The sequence below is a fragment of the Hemitrygon akajei genome, chromosome 1 (assembly GCF_048418815.1).
Source record: "Hemitrygon akajei chromosome 1, sHemAka1.3, whole genome shotgun sequence".
Lineage (NCBI taxonomy): Eukaryota > Metazoa > Chordata > Chondrichthyes > Myliobatiformes > Dasyatidae > Hemitrygon > Hemitrygon akajei.
The window spans coordinates 119,074,592-119,096,422 of record NC_133124.1 but is presented as its reverse complement, the minus strand read 5'-3'; the positions used below and the strand labels follow the sequence as shown (position 1 = coordinate 119,096,422).

Below are 21,831 nucleotides of genomic sequence, written 5' to 3'. Positions count from 1 at the left end.
AGATTAGACAAACATGGATTGTTAAAGGTAATAATTTGCTTTTAAAAATCCATCTAAAAATAGCTTTATATTTTTTTTAAAAATCAGTAGTTCAAGCAAGTAGGTCAACAGAAGGTTAGAAGAATGCGGAGGCATTTCTTTGAAACCTACCGAATTTTGAAAGGACTAGATAGGGTGGATATGGAAAGGATGTTTCCTACGGTGCAGGTATCCAGAATTAGAGGGCCCAGCCTCAAAACTGAGGGGTGACCCTTTAGAACAAAGGTAAGGAGTAATTTGTTTAGCCAGAGAGTAGTAAATCTGTGGAATGCTCTGCCAAGTCTGTAGGTATATTTAAGGCAGAAGTTGATTATTTCCTGATTGGTCAGAACATCAAAGGATGTGAATGAAGACAGGTGTATGGGGTTGAGTGGGATCCAGGATCAGCCATTATGGAATGGTGGAGCAGACTTGTTGGGTTGAATGACCTAATTCTGCTCCTATGTCTTATGGTCTATGGTCTTATTTTGATTTGTGTTTTTAATGAATAAATATCAAGTTTATAACCATTAAAAGAAATTGTCTAGAAATTCATCCCAAATTTATCCGCAGTCAGTATCATTGAATGCACTGCTTTGTAGCAGCACAACATTTTATATAGTTTCTTTAAAGTTTTTCTCCAGCTCAGAGTGTTTAGCCTCTGGTGGAAATGTCAAATACTGGAGGGCATAGGTTTAAGGGCAAGAGGAGCAAAGTTTTAAAGAAGGTGAGCAGGATATGTGTTTTAGATAGATCATGGTAGCCACAGCCCTGCAGACCTTCGCGCCATGCTGCCTTCATCTTATGAGAGACGGCACACCACACAATCAAGTTTATCTATGCCTGCTCATGCTGTTTCTATGCCTGATACGAGAACCTACACACTGGATAGAAGCTTCCTTCACTGTGCTATCAGAATTTGGAACAGCCTTCCAGATGCTGTGGTTGGAAACATCTGCGACGATGGGGTACAAGCCTTCAAGAGACAAGTGCACAAACACCTATCATCTCTGGGAGGGAAGTCACATGCTTCTTCATAAGCTATCATGAAGGGGACCAGGATGGCAATGCTTGGTTGTTGGTAGGTAGGGTTAATACCTGACTTTCAGGAGCACTTGTGAGTTATGTTCCGGCTGGACTTAGTCCTTAAACTGCTGGAGAACAGTGTGGAAAGATCAGGTGCTGTTTTCTCCCGGTAGGGATTAGTCTTTAGTTCCAAGTGCTCCTGCCACGTTTTGTTACCCTGCAACCTTATCCTTCAATCTCTTTGAATTATGGATGACAGCATGTGTATGAACTTCTCTCTCTAGCAAACTTCCTCATGATCATCATGACTCCAGAATTTCTACTTTTTTTGGTGTTTCTTAATTGTACAGATGATTTTTTACGTTCTATCACTGAGCAACAGTGAACCATCTGATTGGCCTATCAGAGTTCTCTTTGGGAAATAGTTGGCTTGATTAGCATTTCTGATCTGGCTATAGTTCACAATTGCACTTAATAAAAAAAAGATGTCTGGAATACAGTACTGGAAAGTAGACATGATAGTGGAACTTAAGATGTACTTATACAGGCATATGGACATGCAAGGAATAAAGGTATTTAAACTGTGTGCAGACAGATAGGTTTTGATTAATTGGCATTGTGCCTGACACAGATACTATGGACCACAAGGTATATTCCTGTGGCATACTGATAGATGTATGTTCATATTGACCTTGATAAATAAAAAACAGGATTTCTTGGAGAGAGCACAGCAGGCAACTGATACCATCACTCATTTAGCACCATGGGAGAGAGATTTCTATAGCTGTGTTAACAAATGATTCATTCCTCATAATGCATTGAAAATTAAGTACATACCTGCTTCTCTGCAGAAGTAACTCAATGTGCTTAGGTGAATGTACAACTCCCCAAGCTTTGACAGTGGTCTGGTATGTTAAAGGAATTGACTGCAACATACGGGACAGCAGGATTTTTACAATGGGACACCCCAAAGACAATGCCAATTTTGACCACACCTATCAGTGACATGAATGAATATTAGTTAGGATATCCATCCAAAGGCAATCTCACAAACCACGGAGATCAGGTGCATTATTGCATTGATAATATAGCAACTTCTGCTCAATATTTATGCACTGATATTTACTGAGTGTTCTGCATAGAAACAGTCCTTCTAGCCCAACTGGTCCATAATGATATTAATATATTCCCAATAAGACTATTCTGATTTATATCCATGTAGCCCTACCACCGTATCCTTCCATTATTGTTCTTGCATATTCCCAAATTGAAAAAGAACATATCAACTGTTCCTTTTGAACAGTTGATATGTCTTATGGTCTTTTCATAATGAGTCCTACGTTCTTACTGTTCTCTGGGCAAGGACACTTCTCCTGAGTTTCCTATTGGATTTATTCCTGAGAGTCTTACATTTATGATCTTTGGTTTTAGTCTCTTCTAACAGTTGGATGCATCTTCTCCACATCTATGCTATTAAACATCCCAGAGACTGATAAGCCATTTGGAAAAACATTGGATGCTCAAAGAGAATTGATTTGACAGTGTTGATTTCATACTATTATGCATTAAATATAGCTTGGCCTACAGTGATTCCAGAAATAATTTAATGTAAAATTAGTTCTTGATGTATCTACATACATTTTAAAGTTAACTTTTTTTTAAACCCAGCGAATTTCAGTTGCTCACCAAATCAATAACCATCCACGATGGCAAGTAAAATCAATTCTTCACATATAACGTGCATCAGGTTATTGGATGTCATTATGCACTACACAAGTAAAAACATATTGTGAACCAGGGTAAGGCAGTAAGGCTCTGCATAAATCGGCAGCGCATAAATCGCAGTGTGTGCCAAAGGACCGTGCACCTGAATAAATAGCTTAAATTACCAAAAGTGAACTGATATGCCTGCAGCAATCAGAGAGATTGAAGAAAGTCTGAGTAGGCAGTATGGCAATAGAAATTATTTATAAGAAATCAATTGGGAATAATATTTTGCTCAGGAAACTACAGGAGCTGGTGGGAAGAGAGATAGGAAAGGATCAAGATAACATTTCTGAAGCAGCTTTGAGGGGGTAAAATCAAGACAGGAAGTACATTATGGTGAAAGAAAAGGTAGAGATAAATAATCCTGCCAAAATATAATTTGACACTTGAAGAAAAGGTCCGATTGAAGAATCTGTGGGAGGCAGATGTCTGATTTCTCTACTGCAGCACCAAATGAAAGTTGTCAAAAGAGAGAAGCCTTAGAACCTGCAGTGCTGACTTCTGCAAATGTTTCTATAGACCAGACTCATCTGATGGTATTTACCAACCTGCAGGCAAGTGGGAAGACCTAAAGCTTCTGCCCAAATCCCACACAACCCTGACTTGAAAATATATCACCTGAACCTCATTGTTGTAGGCTGTAAACCCTGAAACTGTGTACTTAAGAGCACCGTGGGAAGAGTTCACCAGTGCAATCTTCTCAAGCGCAATAAGGAATAATTAATAAACACTGTCCTTGTCAGCAGCAGCCATGAATGAATTGCTTTGGAGATGTAGCGGTCCAGATTTGCCAGTGCTTTTACACCTGCTCTGAGGTGCTTGCCAGGTGTTGGAGGAAATCAGAAACAATGTCTGCTATCACTATGGTAATCTTTCATCCAAATAAAGTATTTAGGCAGATGTATTTAAATGAAATAATAATGATGGGAATATATGACTGTAAATGCATTTTGCACTGATATTATCATAATTATAATGTTTCATGTTGGTGGAATTCCAGTTAGGAAGATGCAGATGGAATTAATACTGCCTTGAATTAATGGAATACTGAGCCTCGACTGATGGAATCCCACCGCCCCCCGAACTTCCTTCTCCTTACAGACCTTCCTCAAAACCACTCTGACCAAAACCACTTAAAATGCATCCTTTTATGTCCAGGCATCCCATTTAATTTGTTTATGCTTCAACATAGCAGGTCACCAAAGTCTGCTATTTTAAGGGTTTGATAAATGCAACCTTTTGTTGGAAGAAAGGCACTTCAAATAAATTTTAGAAACTGAATGTTATTTCAGAAGGAATTTCGGAATTGCCCCTGTGGGACCCTTACCATTCCTCTCTTCCTCCCCTACTGGAGGAGGGAAATGGAAATGGGAAATTAGGTATCGTAATTAGGGGATGACCTAGGAGCTTGTTCCAGACAGGGGAAAGATAAAATGGCAGAGAGGACTGCTTCCTATTAGAATGGACACCTAAACTAGGACTTCTTTTGGGCCAGAAGAGGAGGCTATTTTGGGAAGTTTGGGGAGGTTTAAAGTTAACCTGTTTATTGATATACTTGATTAAGTTTAAGAAGACTGTGCCAAACTACTGAACTATGATCTCACCATTGCACATAAGCTTGTTGCATTCCTCTAGCAGGGTCAGGCATGCCAAGAAGTCTTCCCAATCAGTTCAAAAGGCTGGTAAGGTTACAAGAATTAAACTACACTCAGAACTCATTCCTGGAAAAGATATAAGCATGTACAGCTAGAAATTTAATGCACAATAGTGCTTTATTTTCAGCATTGTGTGGCTTATTTCTGGAGCAAAACTTGATGGTAGCTATTTCCAGAATGTTTTGTGCCAGTTCCAGTGTCATGAGCTACACTTGTGAGTCTCGATGCAGTGTATGTGTCAAGGGTCCATAGCTCAACTTCATTGTCCAAGTAATGTTTGTTTTGGAGCATTGTGGAAAAATTCAGACCATATTGGCAGTCCTAGGACAACATGATCTTCACACCTCAGCAGGAAGGTTATTGTATAGACTTTGGGCCCTACACTTCTGGTCTATGACAGCATTCCAAGCAATTCCCTGTCAATAACTCACCACCTAATCTCTGAATTGTCCTTAACCTCTTTAGTCAACTCTACAATTCTTCTCCAATCAGCATCAATCTATTCAATTCTTTACACCTGTACCCTCAAGCCCCCAAAGCTTTGCCAGTGTGTCCGTCACCATCAGCCCAATTCCCAGCATTGAATGCCAATTACCTGCTTGCACTCCAAGCCCCTGTTCCCAGCTGACAGGCTCAGAGGCACCTCTTCCCATCCTAACTCTTGGAGCATGCATTAGCAGACTAGGCAGTGACTTGCTGAGCTCTTATCATGGTCTGAACCGATTACCAGCCTTGCACGGACAGTGGTAAGACTGATTCTTTTAGCGCACAGTCCAGCATCTGGTAATGAAAACCTTTCAGAAATCATCATCTGAGGAGACTTATCTCAGCAAAGTAAGGCTTTAGAATCACACATGGAACATGTATGGTCTTTATGAGTTTGCACACTGTGCAGATCAGTGAGTGAACATTTCAAAAGGTAGAACTAGCAGAGACATATAAAATTGAAGCTTCAGTGGTATTGCAATAGTAGAACTATTCATAGACATGGCACAGCTTTGGTGCAGAAATAAGTGACAGCATGTACACCATTCAGAGTCAGATTCCTCACCGTGATTAGAAATTCACCATGCCAAGGTACAATTTTATGTGCCTACATATAGAAGGCAGTAAAAATATTTTTCATATTAAACAATTTACTAGAAATTGAGGCTCAATAAATAATATTCCAGTGTATGATGTCATATGGTCCACAGATGACTGACAGCAAAGCATCACAAAGACCAATATACAGGAATGGTTGTAGGGCAGTTCCAGAGAATTTGGACCTGTGTTCTACATGTTAATTCCACATGTCCCCTATTGGCAGTGCTGATTAATAGGGTGAGATAGCATTAGAGCTACAGGTAGAAATGGAATCCATTACCTGGCACTGTTGGTTTCAATGAGCCATTAATATAAAACCTGTACGAGCAAGAGGCAAAACAAGTTCTGCATGATTTTTCGATTTAAGTTTATTAAGGAATAAAATAAAATTATATTTTTCCAGAAGATATTTTCCTACTTCTCCTCAGGGAGGAGTCTCTGAACTAATAGGCATGGACTGTAATCTGCAAACTTGAAGTAAGACTTGCTGTATGCACATGGAAAGAATGGGAAAATTGACAATTGAAAATTGGCTTGTCACCCTAGACTGAGCAGCAGTTTTGCTATGGAAATACTTGCCCTTCAAGTTCTGGTTGAACTCAGCAACAAGGTGCTTGGGCAAACATCATAGAGGCAAATAAGACTCCAGAGGGAATCACTGCTTATAAAACAGAGCCATGAGAAAAAAGGATCACTTTGACACTGGTGGATGAAAGTGAACCTGCCAAAATCCATAGGGGAAGATGCCAGATTCCAGTAGAAGAATGGAAATAACATAAATTACAGAAAAAAAATGAAGTCAGAGAAAGTGCAAAGGAAGACAAAATAAACCTGTTTGGCTGAAAGCAGAAAAAAATGTGGAAAAAAAAACTGAGAATGCTGAAAATTCTCATCAGATTAAACAGCATCACTGGAGAAAGAAACAGAGAGTTGGAATTTGCAACGCTTCACTAGAACCAGGCAAAAGATTGCAGAGTGGAGTCAGCAACAGAGAGAATAGAGGTAATGTCTTTGATACGTGCTGATCATAGTTGTCAAAATAACAAATACGTTAGAACCAGTCAGCTGGAGACAGAGAAAAGAAATGAAACTAATTGAAATAGAGAGGTACAGCCACACCTGTGTAGACAGAGGATATAACAGACTGGATACCTGTAGTGTTAAATTCAGTACTAAGCTTCATGAGCTGCAACATACCTAAAAGAAGCTGAGATGTAGCTCCTTGACCTTACCTTGTGCATTGTTGGAGCAATGTCAGAAGGCCAAAGACATAGATGCTAAAGTGATTGTTGGGTAGAAAATTAATGTGACAGACAACTGGAAGCTCATCGCTGCCCTTTGTACAGGTGTTCTGAGAATTGGTCACCCTTTTTGCATTTGTTTTCTCTGTTTAACAGGAGACTATATTGTGAGAATTGAGTGCAATATACTAAGTCGAAAGATGTTCAGGAGCAATGCTGTTTCATCTGTGTGAAATGAAGAGCAAACATGCAGGGATGTCCAGAAAATCAAATAACCAAGGGAAGAACATTTCTCTTGAGGGAAAGTCAAAGGTCATATCTTACACTACATCAAAAATAGGTTTTCTTCAAGTTTAGGAGTGAATGGATTGAATATGTAATCTCAGATTAAACAGGCATGAGTAAATAACAGCAGCTAACAAAGAAAGAAGTTGAAAAAAAATCCTCGAGGTCAACAGGAAACCCCTCTGTCAGAAGTTGTGTTTACACAATGACTTTAAATGGCAAAACATTTTAATTTTCTTTCATGGTGGGCAAGTCAGATGTGAAAGAGCAGTAGAGAGATAGTTCAAGGGGCAAAGCTGCCTTACATAAACAGCCCAAAGTTAGCCCTGGAGAGTGAACCCATGGAAAGTATCCAGTCCAGATGGGGTTCCCGGCTGAGTACTAAAGGCCTGTGCTAATCACCTGGCTGGAGTGTTCACTGATGTCTTTAAACTCTCCCTTTGGCAGTCCAAGGCACCCACCTGCTTCAAGCCAGTATCAATTATACCGGTGCTTAAGAAGAACATGGAAACCTTACTCAATGATTATCATCCAGTATCATTTACATCCATTGTAATGAAATGCTTTGAGAGGTTGGTGATAAAACATCAGCTTCTGCCTGAAAAGCAACTTGAATCCACTCCTATTTGCCTAGCACCACAAAAGGTCCACAGCAGATGCTGTGGCATTTCACTCACCCCTGAAACATCTGGACAGCAAAGATGCATTTATCAGGATGCTTCTGATCAATTACAGCTTGGCATTCAATACCATTATCCCCTCAACACTAATCAGTAAGCTTCAAGACCCTGACCTCAGAGCCTCCTTGTGCAACTGGATCCTGGATTTCCTCACCTGCAGACCTGGGTCAGCTTTCATTGGCAAAAACACCTCCTCCACAATCTCCATCAGCACGGATGTACCACAGGGCTATGCATTTAACCCCCTGCTCTACACTTACCACCGTGAGGCCAAACACAGCTCCAATGCCGTATTTAAGTTTGCTGACAACACCATTGTCATTGGCCGAATCAAAAGTGGTGATGAATCAGCAGATAGGAGGGAGATTGAAAATCTGGCTGAGTGGTGCCACAGCAACTACATCTCACTCAATGCCGGCAAGATCAAGGAGCTTACAATTGACATCAGGAGAAGGAAACTGGAGGTCCTTGAGCCAGTTCTCATTGGATGATCAGACATGGAGAGGGTCAGAAAATTTAAATTTCTCAGTGTTGTCATTTCAGAGGATTTGCCCTGGGCCCAGCCGACACATGCCATGACAAAGGAAGCATGGCAGCACCTCTACTTCCTTAGAAGATTGCAAAGATTCAACATGACCTCTAAAACTTTGACAAACTTCTATATATGTGTGGTGGAGAGTATATTGACTAATTGCATCATGGTCTGGTATGGAAACACTGAAGTCCTTGAAAGGAAAATCCTTCAAAAAGTAGCAGATACGGCTTAGTTCATCATGGATAAAGCCCTTCCCACCACTGAGCACGTCAGCATCCATCATCAAGGACCTCCCCAGCACACCATGCTCTCTTCTCACTGCTGACATCAGGAAGAAGGTACAGAAACCTCAGCACTCACACCGCCGAGTTCAAGAACAATTATTAACCCTTAACCATAAGGCCCTCGAATCAGTGGGGATAACTTCACTCAAATTTACTTGTCCCATCATTGAACTGTTTCCACAACCTATGGACTCACTTTCAAGGGCTCTTCATCTCATGTTCTCGATATTTATGACTTTTTTAAAACCTTTTGTACTTGCAGTGTTTGTTGTCTTTTGCACATTGGTTGTTTGTCCACCCTGTTGGGAAATCTTTCATTGATTCTATTATTTCAGAATCAGTTTTATTATCACCAGCATGTGACATGAAATTTGTTTACTTAGCAACAGCAGTTCAATGCAGTACATAATCTAGCAGAGAGAAAAGAAAATAAATAAAATAAAACATAATAATAAATAAACAAGTAAATCAATTACATATATTGAATAGTTTTTTTAAAATGTGCAAAACTAGAAATATTGTATATTAAAAAAAAAGTGAGGTAGTGTCCAAGGGTTCAATGTCCATTTAGGAATCAGATGGCAGAAGGGAAGAATCTGTTCCTGAATCGCTGAGTGTGTGCCTTCAGGCTTCTGTACCTCCTACCTGATTGTAACAGTGAGAAAAGGACATGCCTTGTGTGCTGGAGGTCCTTAATAATGGACGCTGCCTTTCTGAGACACCGCCCCCTAAATTTTTCAACTTATTGTGTATGCCCACAAGAAAATGAATCTCAGGGACTTTGAGGTCTTTGTACTTTGGTAATATATTTACTTTGTCCTTTGTACTTTCTCCATTAATTACAATTTGTACTCTATCCTATGAAACAACTAAAAAACCCTCCCCTTTGAGTCGAATAGATGGGAGTATCATACAAAGGATCTTACGAAAATGGTGTTGCTTACATATCAAATATAAATTTAAACTCCATGTACTTTCCTGTCAAGTTGAAAGGCTGTTGCTTCCAAAGATCAATAACTAACACTTTAGTAACCGGCAATGAACCTATACTAGGTTGCCCCAGGATCATCAACCAAAACAGAGAAACTAAGACTGTAAGAAAAACAGAGCCTTAAAAACTTCAACAATTTTGTTACAGCTCCATAAAAATTTTCTATCCCTAAGGTTCCCACAAGCTTCATAAGACCTCAGTCACACCTCTGGAAACTGAGGAGACACTGGCACCTCTGGGATGGAATGTGTGCTAATCTAGCCTCAAAAGTGAGGCAAGTACCCAGACTCACTATCCTATCATCCCAAAAATCAATCAACACCCATGGGAGATGTGACTAGGTGCTTTGTCCCAGGCTAGCAAGCTTTTTGGATCTGATATGCCCAGGATGCCTCCCATCCATTTTTTTAGATCCCTATTGAAGTTAACACAGTATAACACTCTGTATGATTTAAAGTTCAACACTAATCTGGGAATGTTGCAAAGAAAGATGAAATCAAATGGTTTCAAGAAACAGTTACTCAGGCATTTAAATGGATCATATTTAAACCATCGACACTACTGCAACCTCATGTATTATCAATACTGCCGATGTTATGCACAACGTCAACCTTAAAGGCTTGTTCTACAAAAATAAAAGATTATGACAAAATAACTCATTGATTTGAAAGCAAGCGACAGTCACTCTAAGGAGATTCATTTACTCCTTTAATAAATGCAAACAGTTTAAGGAAATTCCCAAATATTGTGGATTCCTGTTAATTGGGCCATTGGTTAATCGGGGGTAGCAGCTTATTTGGGACAACTCTTAAAAACAAAAACGAACTGAGAAAATTGCTGGGATTCCCAGCATTTATTTGGGACAAATATGCTGCTTAATTGGTTCAGGAGGCTGTTGCCATACAGTTTCTAACTGGAGTCAGTTGTGTGCACTTATGTGGCCATTAAACACTACACCATGCTTAGAGCGAAGAGTTTGTAGATAGCATCAGTTGTGTGTGTTTGTGCTCAAAAAGCAGTGATTTTCATTACTGATGGTTCTTGAGAAATAAGCAGTAAGATCACTCAGAACTGTTTCACTCACTGTGATTTCAAGCATTTAGGCTTGGAGATGCCAGAAACAGCTGGCTATTTGTGTGGCCATAAGGTACTACACCATGCTTAGGGTTTTAAAATAGTGTCAGTTGTGTGTGCTGATGTCATGTTACCCATTTCGACTGAGGACGCAATTCAAAAAGCAAAGATTTTTGATAATTTTGTTTTTTATTTTGAAGGCGGTCCATTATCTGCACTAGGGGTCTGTGTTGCTTTTGTTTATTTACAGTCAGTTGGCAGCATACACAGCAATACACACTGGATGAATTCCTCCATCCATAACTAATTGGAACTAATGCAGAGTTTTATCACACTGTAGTATTGATAGTGTTCTAATTTGTTCTCTATTTCATTTTAAATGTGTAATCTGTTACTCAGTTAAATGCTAGTTTAGCATTTTTTCTCTTATTATTTCTGAAAGACTTCAGCTAACTGGGGCAGCTGCCTAACTGAGCCAAAATACACTGGTGTATATGATGTGTCCCAATTAACTAGAATCCACTGTATTTTAAGAACAATTTTTTTGGAAAAATCAGTTGCGATAATGATTCACCTACCATCATCCAGGTACAACTGGTCCAGTTCTTGAGGCTCTTGCTTCACTGTAACTTGCAAAGGAGTCAACTCCTGGCTGTTCTCCCCTGGGACTGGTGGCATCATTGATGGACTAGATTGAGCTCCATTCCTTGGAGACTTTTGAGCTTGCTGTTGTTGTCCTCTTGCTGCAGAATTAGTTGGACTGAAGGGCTGCACGTAAGTCACCTCTGGTGAAGCAGAAGGGCCTTGAGGAGAAAGATTGTTGGGATACAGGGCATGCTGGAAGCCATGGGAACAGCTGCTGTTGAGGTGCTGACTCATCGGGGGCTGCATCAGGACGTGTGCAGAGTGAGTGGGTGAAGTTGGATGGACAACAACCGACCTGTGCATTTCTGGAAGAGCGGGCACTGTTCGAGATTGCTGGTGACCAAGCTGGGTACTGGCTGTACTGCTGGTGCATTTTGCATAGGGGGCAGATGTAATGTCATGCTGTTTATGAACTGATGTAGGGGAGGATGACAACCCAGCGTTTCTCTGTTGACAAGAGGAGAAACTATTTACAAGGCAGGAACTGGGATCCTGTGTTATCTCGGGAGCCATGACTGGTTGAGGGTAGTAGGGCTGGGACAAGGGACTCATCCCTTGATTGAGTGATCCATAGATTAAGGGTGGTTCATAGTCATCGGCAGGTTCTGTTTTTATAACGGGAACTGAGGAAAGAGAGAGAGAGAGAGAGAAAAAAAAAAACAAGGTGAGAGATATTCGTGTGTGGGTCTGCAACTAAGGTACTTTGAAAAATAAACATGATTCTGAGTCAATGACCTGAGTCTCTCACTCAGTAGAAATTGGATGAGTCACGAGCACAAGAAAGTCACAGCTGTTTTTCATATTGAAAGCACTATTTCCTTTGGAATCATCCATACCACATAGCATAGTGTATAAACACATTTTTACAGGCGTACATTGTAACAGAGGCCTGATGTCCAAAGCCTCCACCAAATCACTTACATTATTCAGACTGAGTATTTTAAAATATGTATTCTTGGTAAAAGAGAAATGTGAAAAAAAATCAATTGAAGACAATTGGTCAATGTTATTCATTCATCTGAAATTATTACAATATCTCTATTATTGCTGTCAAGGCAGTGGAAATGATTGAGACGACACAAAGGAACAGGAATTCACTTAAGTTAATGAAACTGTCTATTAGGAGGATTAGTACATCATAGCGTACATTTGATATTTTTGAAAAGACCAATTAATTGAAAACAAAATCCAGAATCTAATCATTCCATTTTAATTTTTGTCTGTAATTGTCCATGTTTATTTTCCTTTTTTGACACTTCACAGTCCGTTCTGTTCTATTATAGTTAGACATCAGCTGGTTTCACTGATCAAGCACAACAGAGAATGGCTACAGGTTGCTTGAGCTTGGTTTTATAAACTAATTTTGGCTCCATCTCATCAGCTATGAGATCAGGAGGAGTGCAGACACTGAAGGAATGTAAATAAGCATTGTAAACATTACTTACACAAACATCTCAATGGTAGCAATAAACTTGAAAAGGTGTGTGGAATTTTAATTTTTAGTTTATACGAGCCTACTTTGCTTCTCAATCTTGTTTATTCCTGAGGGTAACCCGGATGTATTAGAAGCTCTCAGAATATTTAGATATCTCTAAGCCTTCCTGAATTTCATAGTGAAAATAAACTAATAAATTGTGACCTCACCTTCTTACTGCTTCCTGTCTGAATTTCCAGAACTTATTAAACAATGCCATGCACTTATTAATGAGTTTTCCCTTATATTGGAAAATATATTGTTTTCATATTATCATTTAAATAATTTAAAAAACCTTTCTCCCTGTTCTGACTGACATATTCATCAGCTTCTAATTTGAAACCGAATTTGGACATCATTTAAGCTTGAGTTAACAAGAAAGCTTCCTTCACATTCTGTTTAATTTTATCTCCCCCATATATTATGGGAACATCCCTCTCTGCCATTGGTAGTATATACAGGAGGTGTTGCCTCGTGAAGGCAAAATCAATCAGCAAAGATCTCTCCATATGGGATATGCAATCTTCTCACAGCTACCGTACCATCGGGCAAGAGGTACAGAAGTTTGAAGTCCTACACCACTAGGTTCAAAAACAACGGCTTCCCTTCAGCCATCTAATTCTTGAAACAACCAGAACAACCCTAATCACCAGACTCAGCAGCACTGTGATAATTACACTCTTACGGACTTTGTGTTTCATCATTCTAACTTCGCTCTTTCTCCTAAAATTTGTTTTATTTATATTTATGCATTCTTGTGAGCAGACACAGTGTGCCCACAAGAAAACGGATCTCAGGGCTGTACATGGTGACATATATGTACTTTGATAGTAAATTTACTTTGAACTTTTTCCATGTGAATACTGCCTACATGATGCTCTGTGCCTGTGATACTGCTGCAAATAAGTTTTTTTTATTGCTGGCACATGTGACAATAAAATTGTCCTTGAATAATCTACTCCTATAGTGAAAAGGCTAAAATCCTTTCTTCTTGAAGCAAAGGCTGAGTGCCCAGCCATCACTGGCCTGAGTTTACCACACATCCCTTTCACAACACTATGGAGATGGTGGTAGTGGTGTTCCCAGACCAATCAATACAAAATCCTATGACTTTTACTGCTCTCTTTGCTACAACTTCAAGTAACCTAGAGTTAATTCTTCTAGTGAGAAACATCAATTATATAAATATATTGCAATGTTTATTTACTTATTGAGATACTGTGCAGAAAAGGCACTTTTGGCCCTTCAAGCCATGCTGCCCAGCAGTTTAATCCTAGCCTAATTATGGGACAATTTACAGCGACCAAATAACCTATCAATTTGTATATCTTTGGACCGAAGAAGGAAACTGGAATACCTGGAGGAATGCAACACAGTTGCGGGGAGAACATACAAACTCCTTATAGGCATCAACAGGAAAAGGACCTGGGTTGTTTGTACTGTAGAGCATTGTGCCAGCCACTATGCTGCCATGTATTACATTGCACAGAATAAAGGTATTATTATACTCCTGTGTGCTTAATGGCAAGAAATTACTACAACACAATAAATATTGTTAAAAATAGAACCTAGTAGAGCCTAGTAATTATACCAATAAATGCAACTAACATCCAGGAACAATAGCAACGATACTGATTAATGACTCAGCTGTAACTATTTTCTTAGTTCCTGCCTTGTCCATCTGCAGGATCTTACATTCTCAGCCATCCCAACCAACCCAAGTTGTCTCCCAGCATCTCCACACAAGATGCTCATTTCCCCACAATAACCTGGATAATTTCTACAGCAGTTAGAGGTAGGCAGTCTTAACTGAAGCAAATAACAGGGAGTGGAAAAGAAAGAGAGAGGGAGGGAGAGAAAGGGGAGAAAAAGTGAGTGTGTGTGTGAGAGAGAGAGAGAGAGAAAGTGGGGGGGAAGAGAGAAAATGGAGAGAAAGAGTGTGTGTATGAGACAGAGAGAGAGAGAGAGAGAAATGGAACGGGGAGAAATAAAGAGATAGCGTCAGAATGGAGAGAAGAGTAAAGGGCTAATAGAAAGTGTGCGAGGAAGGAATGAGAGAGAGTTGCAGTGAAAAATATAGAGAGTAGTGAGAAAGAGTTAGTGAGAGTTAGGGAAAGAGGGGGGAATTAGTGAGCTTGTATGGGAGAGGAGGAAGAGACAGGGAAAGCAGACTGTGAGAGAGGAGGGTAAGAGTAAAGGAGGGAGAGATGAAAAGCAGGAGAAATGTACAAGGTACCAGACAAATCAAAATAAAACAATGAATCATAATGAAGAAAGACCAACTTGCATTTGAGAGAGCAAGCAGCTGGGTCTCGGCTTGGAGTGTCATCCAAAAGATAATAAAAAATCAAGGTAGCACTCCCTTGTACTACACTGGAGAGAGTCCGCCAGCTCAGTGTGTGTGGGTCTCTGGAGTGGAATGTGAACCTAAAGTCTTCCAAAGGAGAGGCAAGAGTGCTGCAATTGAATCATGGTTGTCAGTATCTACAGCAGAACCTAGTTTGTTATTGCACCCTTATGCTAGGGTAAACGCTGTCCTATCAAGGCCTGCGTTTACTGCCCATCCTAATTGTTCTTGAACTGAACTGTTTACTTGGCCATTCAAGGGTCAATTCAGTACTGGATCTGGAGTGACATGCCAGCTCAAGCAGGTAAGAATGGCAAGTTTTCTTTTCCTGAAAGGCACCAGGTTGGTCCTTCCTTATGAACTGATATCTTCAATTACAACTATCCATGGCTTATTTCTTATAATCTCATAACTACACAAGGCAAGATTTGAAATGGATTGTTAGTCCAGTTACTGGATTGTTATTCCAACCCTCTAGATTACTAGTCTGGTGTTTTAACCAATACACCCCCATCATACTCTACTGGGGGCTATTATTAGGATATAAATGACACGTAATGCATTCAAAGGCTGAAGCAGATGCACATTGAGACAAAGAATTAGGGCTACAGCTGGACAGAAAAGGAAATTGACAGTGAAGAGACTGGTATAGGGAAACAGATGACAAGAGAAAGCTAATATGTTCCACTATCTTATCAGTGGAGAAAACTGTGTATTTTACATTAATGCACGTTTTTTGTGGTTTAACACAACACTTATATTCTGCTGTACATTCATATGTCTGCTAAAAATATCAAGAGAGATGTGTTGGTAATTTGGTACATTCATTGTTGACAGATCTGATGCATTTCCAAAAACGGGACGAATATAAAAAATATCCAAAGATACTTCAAAGAATGGAAAACTTGGTACTATATAGAATCGATGGTTTTGTACATTGTGACAATTTGTTTAACCCTTCTGTCTCTTAGATGGCTTATATGCTTGATTTGAATTTTTTCACAGTATCTTAATAGTCTGTGTAAGTGGAATTATATAGTATGAAATATAACTTGGCTTCATACCAATTAGTTTAAAATGTTCACTGACGTTAACAAGACAGGCATTGATAGTTAAACAGAACTATGCATCAGACAAAATAAACACTGGTGGTCTAGGAGCAACACTATAACTTCACGTAATTACGAGCAAAATTACTTTCAAATCTTCCAGTTTAGTTACAGTGACAGAGTCTAAATAGAGATCAAACTTTACTGTGTGCTTAGAAATATGACGCTGCTCAAGCTGTTTATCTTTGCCATAGATGAAATGCCTAGCAGCCAGTCGTAACATCTGGACCAGAGAAAGCTTTCGGAAGGTCAAAACTATACAGTATTATTTCTTGATACTCCTCACTATGCATCACAGAGGAAATCTTGCATTGACTTGCAACCTTTCTCAACCTCAGGATTTCCCAGGGAGCCTTCCAGTCAATGGCACGCATGGAAATGTTACCTCTGTGGTATTGTACGAAGCCCAGCAGCTGAAGTGTGCACAGCAGAGCATGAGAAACAATAATGAAATACATGACCAGATCGTCCATTTTAAGTTTTGCTGGAGAGGCAAATTCTGGGATGGAGAGCAGAGGTCACCAACTTCTCTTTGGCATAGGGCTTTTTTTTAACATCAACCTGAGAGCACATTTTATCTGAATATTGGTACCTCTGACACTGCTACAGGCCTTCGGAACTTCACTGAGGTGTCAAACATTGACAAAGCACTTACATCTCTAAAGTAGGACATAGCCTTCTGGCTCAGTGGCAAGAGTGCACCTTTCTATGCATTGATTACAGAAAACAAAGCTTTTGAAGAAAAAAACACAATGAAGAGGCATTTTTTTTCTTCAGTGAATTTCTACAGATGTACCATGGAGAGCATTCTAACTGGCTGCCTCACCGTCTGGTACGGGGGAGGGGGCTACTGCACAGGACTGAAGTAAGCTGCAGAGAGTTGTAAACTTAGTCAGCTCCATCATGGGCACTAGCCTCCACAGTATCCAGGACATCTTTAAGAAGCAATGCCTCAAAAAGGCAGCATCCATCATTAAGGACTCCCATCACCTAGGTCACGCCTTGTTCTCATTGCTACCATCAGAAAGGAGGTACAGAAGCCAGAAGCTTCTTCCCCTCTGCCATCTGATTTCTGAATGGACATTGAACCCATGAACACTACCTCACTACTTCTTTATTTTTATTTTTGCACTATTTATTTAACTATTTAATATATATACTTACTATGATTCACATCTTTTATTATTATGCATATAATGCATTGCTGCCACAAAGTTAACAAAAGTTCACAACATATGCCGCTGATATTAAACCTGATTCTAATTCTAATTCTGAGATCACCAGATAGAAGTTAAATCTGTGCTGTACTATGTCAACAATGGCATCCAACTAGGTGTCCTAAATTATCATTTCTAGTTCTTTTCCAGGTAAATCTTTGGCACAAAATGATGCTTAATCTGACCTGGTCCATTGCTGTATTCTATGAGGCAATGCAACTCACACAAGCAAGTTTTGGTATCACAGTAGCAAAGCTGGTAGAACTGCTGCTTCTCAGCTCCAATGACCCAGGTTCAACCCTGATCTCTAGTGTCTTCTATGTGGAGTTTGCATGTTCTCCCAGTTTCCTCAGGAGGCTCTCCCACTTCACAAAAACATGCAGGTCAGTGGGTTAATTGACCATTGTGAAATGCCCCTCTCCGGACTGTACAAGTGAGTGTTAGATTTAAGGGGGAGTTGATGGTATTGTGGCTGGTGTAGAATTGTGGCAAATGGATAGATGGATGATAGGCTGAAGGGCTTGCTTCCATTCTTCAGTCTACATCTATCATCTGGCATCAGTCAGAAAGAAGATGACTGTAAATATCATCTGTGGATCAAAAGGTCCCAAAAATAAATGGATGTCTTTCTTTGTTTAAATCATTTATAGGAGGTGGCTGTCACTAGCTGGGCCAGAATTTATTTACCATCCTCTATTACCTTGGTGGCATTGACAGCAAGTTGTTACCGGGAACCCTTGTAGACTGTGTCATGAAGACACTTGATGTGAGGCCTTCCTTCCAGCAGGCGCTCGCTCTCTGTCTCTAGAGACACAGAGATTCTGCAGATGCTGGAAATCCAGAGAGTGAGTGAGTGAGTGAGTGCGTCAGTCAGTCTCTCTCTCTCTCTCTCTCACACACACACACACACACACACACACACACACACACACACACACACACACACACACACACACACACACACACACACACACACACACACACACACACACACACACACACACACACACACACACACACACACACACACACACACACGTTCCAGTGTCAAATTCTGTCATTATACATCAAATACTTTACATTAAAAAGACACACATTATCTTTCTCAGAATATGGGGCCTTAAAAATGCTTTTCATCAGCTGCAGATAGGACTCAAGATGCAGAAGGCATGGTGCTCCTTGTTAAAATACCATAGAAGACCTTCTTAGCAATTTGCTTGTCAGAATTCAGTAATGTTACTTCATTTTGGCACACTTTAATTTTAAATCTGCTTTTTATTTATTGAACTGCTACCTAGGAAGTGACACGTGATAATAAGCACAATTAATTTTGTTTGTGAAGAGGCAGTTGCCTAAATCTGATGTCTGTAATAATATGCACTAATCATTTATCCTCACTACTGAACGGTCAGAAACTGTAGAGAGACTGGGAGTGAATTATCAAGTCTCAACATATTTTTTGAGTAATGCAAGTCATATATTTCTTAATGCAATCCAGAAGTACATTAAAATGCCATCAGCCCTGATTGTTATTAATCTCACTACTGCCTCTCTTCAGTCTGCAGCTGAGACAGATCAGGTTTTCAAGTGTACAGACAATTTATGAGCCGTTAAATAGATTCTGACACCACGAATTTCAGCCTCAGTCACTGCTGATTATTTTAAAGCAGCTTTACCTCATAATATACCCATAAAGTAACCATGTCATTGAAGGAAACTTGCTGTCACTTTTGTCATCAGTTTAGTGACTTGTATCTTGTTAATATTTGAAGACCTGCTTAAATGCCCGTCAGTAACATTGGGATCAACTATTTTATTGTGTATAATAATATTATCCTAGTTTGTACTGCTTCCATCTACCCAAGCAGGATCAAAGGCTCCCTCTGGTGTCAAAGCCTCCTTGTATTGCCATAATACTAGTCACTGAAAACCAATTCCAGGGATGGGTGGGGTGATAGACAACATACCGCCATGACACTAGAATGGGCAATGCAAGCAACCTGGTAATGCTGAGGGAGACCATGGCTGTATAGTGGGTAGCACTCTTGTCTCTTCAGCTTGAGGGGTAGAGCACTCACTTTCAGATGTGTGAGTACAAAATCCCTAGCATACTCCGTTGGAGTATGGAAGGGCAGCATTGGCTTTCAGATGAGAGGTTAAACTAATGCCCCTTCTCAGGTGGAAGTAAAAGATCTTGTGGTATGAAACCAAGTCAGAGCTAAGATATTATCCTCTGGTATCTACCAAAAATTCCTCAGTGAAGCAGGACATGCATCATAATTACATTGCTGAGTGCGGAATTTAATGTGTGCACATTGTCTGCCAGGATGGCTGCAATGATAAAAAGAAATAATTTGCACTGTCCCGTGCTCATGTGTGTATAAATGCATACCTTACTTCAGAAAATAAAATGGAAAATTTGGAAGTATCCAGCATATCCAACAGAACCCATGAAAACTGAAATCAGGATACACGCTTCAGGTTGATGACCTTTCATCAGAATTAATATACAACTGGCTGATCTGCTGAGAACTTCTAGCATTTTCTGTTTTACTGTAGGCTTGTAGACTTATCTTTCATTATAAGCCCAGATTTATATTGAAAAATCTCTCACAATGGCCCATTCCAGTGTACTAAAGATTGCTCACACTTATTTTGCCAGCAGCCAGATCACGCACGCATTCCCTTCACAATACCAATTCTTGTTGGTTTCATATTCTCCACAGGAGTTCTGTTACTTGTCCTGTTGACCCTGAGGAGACAGATACTCAACATATGATTTTGCACAACGTATTTTTGCTAAGCGCTAGGCTCTTTGTACCCTCTTATAGATCTTGGCAAGTGTACCACAACATCTGTTTATTTTCTTCCACGTTCTTTGCTTTTATTTATTTAATTTAAGTTCCCTTACGTTTAGTACCTGATTACGTCAGGAGGAAATTTACTTCCCCACACAGAAATTGAATAGTACAGCACAGGAACAGGCACTTTGGCCCACAGAGTTTGTGTTGAACACAATGCCAAATTAAACTGCCTCCTTTTGCCTGCATCCATGTGCTTCCATTCACTACAGATTTATATGCTTACTTAAAAGCCTCTTGAACACCATTTTCATATCTGTTTCCACTAGCACACCTGGCAGTATGTTCCAGGCACATATCACTCTTTTCTATAAAAAAAACTTACTCCGCATGTCCCCTTTAAATCTTCCCCTTCTAGGCAGTGTCTAAAGTAGGTTACATGCTCAGCACATCATTGTGGGCTAAAGGGCCTGTATGTGATGTGCTGTAGATTTCTATGATTCTCTCTTCAAAGCTATGCCCACTTATATTTGACTTTTATACCCTAAGAAAATGATTCTAGATATCAACATGAATGATGCCTCTCATATCATTATATACTCCTATTAGGCCTTACCTCAGCCTCCAACACTCTGGAGAAAAATAATCGAAGTTTATCCAGTCTCTCCTAATAGCTAACACCTTATAATCAAGGCAACAGTATGATAGAACTCCTCTGAACCCTTTCCAAAGCCTTGACATCCTTTCTGTTATGGGGTGATGTGAACTGCATGCAACAATCCAAGGATGGCCTAACCGAAGTTTTATACAACTGCTCATGACTTCTTGACTCTTCCACTCTACATCTAATACTCAATAATTAGTCATGTTGGACAGAATGAGAAATATGAGAGTACATAGAGAAGACATTAACTTAAAATTATCATAACAAATTGATTAATCCCAGCCACCAGTAATATGGAAAGTACTTTTTAGCTCTTTCAGTAGGAATATCTTCAATCACCATGCACCCACATATATCTTTGCCGGACTCAGGCTGTAATTGCTGCCAAAGGAGCTTCTACCAAATATTGACTAGAAGGGGGTGAATACTTATGCGATCGATTATTTTACAATTTATATTTGTAATTAATTTAGATCACTTTGTAGAGATTGTTTTTCACTCTGACACAACAGAGGCTTTTTCTGTTCGTCAGTGTTGAAAAAGCCCAATGTAATCCATTGTGATTTACTGTTTTAAAATAATAAAACATGAAAACTTCTGGGGGGGGTGGCATGAATTCTTTTTATAGGCACTGTATATGGAATGGAATGTATCAACAGCTCTCAGTGCCTTACATTAAGATCATAAAATTATTTAATTTTTGTATTTCATAAATTTTATGTCAATAGAAAAGCAGCATCCATTATTAAGGATCTCCAGCACCCAGGTATGCCCTTTTCTCACTGTTACCATCACGTTGGAGGTACAGAAGCCTGAAGGCACACACTTGGCGATTCAGGAACAACCTCTTCCCCTCTGCCATCCAATTCCCAAATGGACATTAAACTCGTGAACACTAACTCACTCTTTTAATATACATTATTTCTGTTTTT

The 21,831-nt window shown here is 39.7% G+C and overlaps 1 protein-coding gene across 1 annotated transcript in view; it reads right to left on the bottom strand.

The window, feature by feature from the left end:
• Positions 1 to 21,831, bottom strand: part of nfatc1 (nuclear factor of activated T cells 1) — a 286,505-nt gene that overhangs the window by 95,872 nt on the left and 168,802 nt on the right. The window contains exon 9 of the mRNA XM_073050704.1: positions 11,221 to 11,910. Coding sequence (XP_072906805.1) covers positions 11,221 to 11,910 — 690 coding nt within the window. The remainder of the gene's footprint in view (positions 1 to 11,220; positions 11,911 to 21,831) is intronic.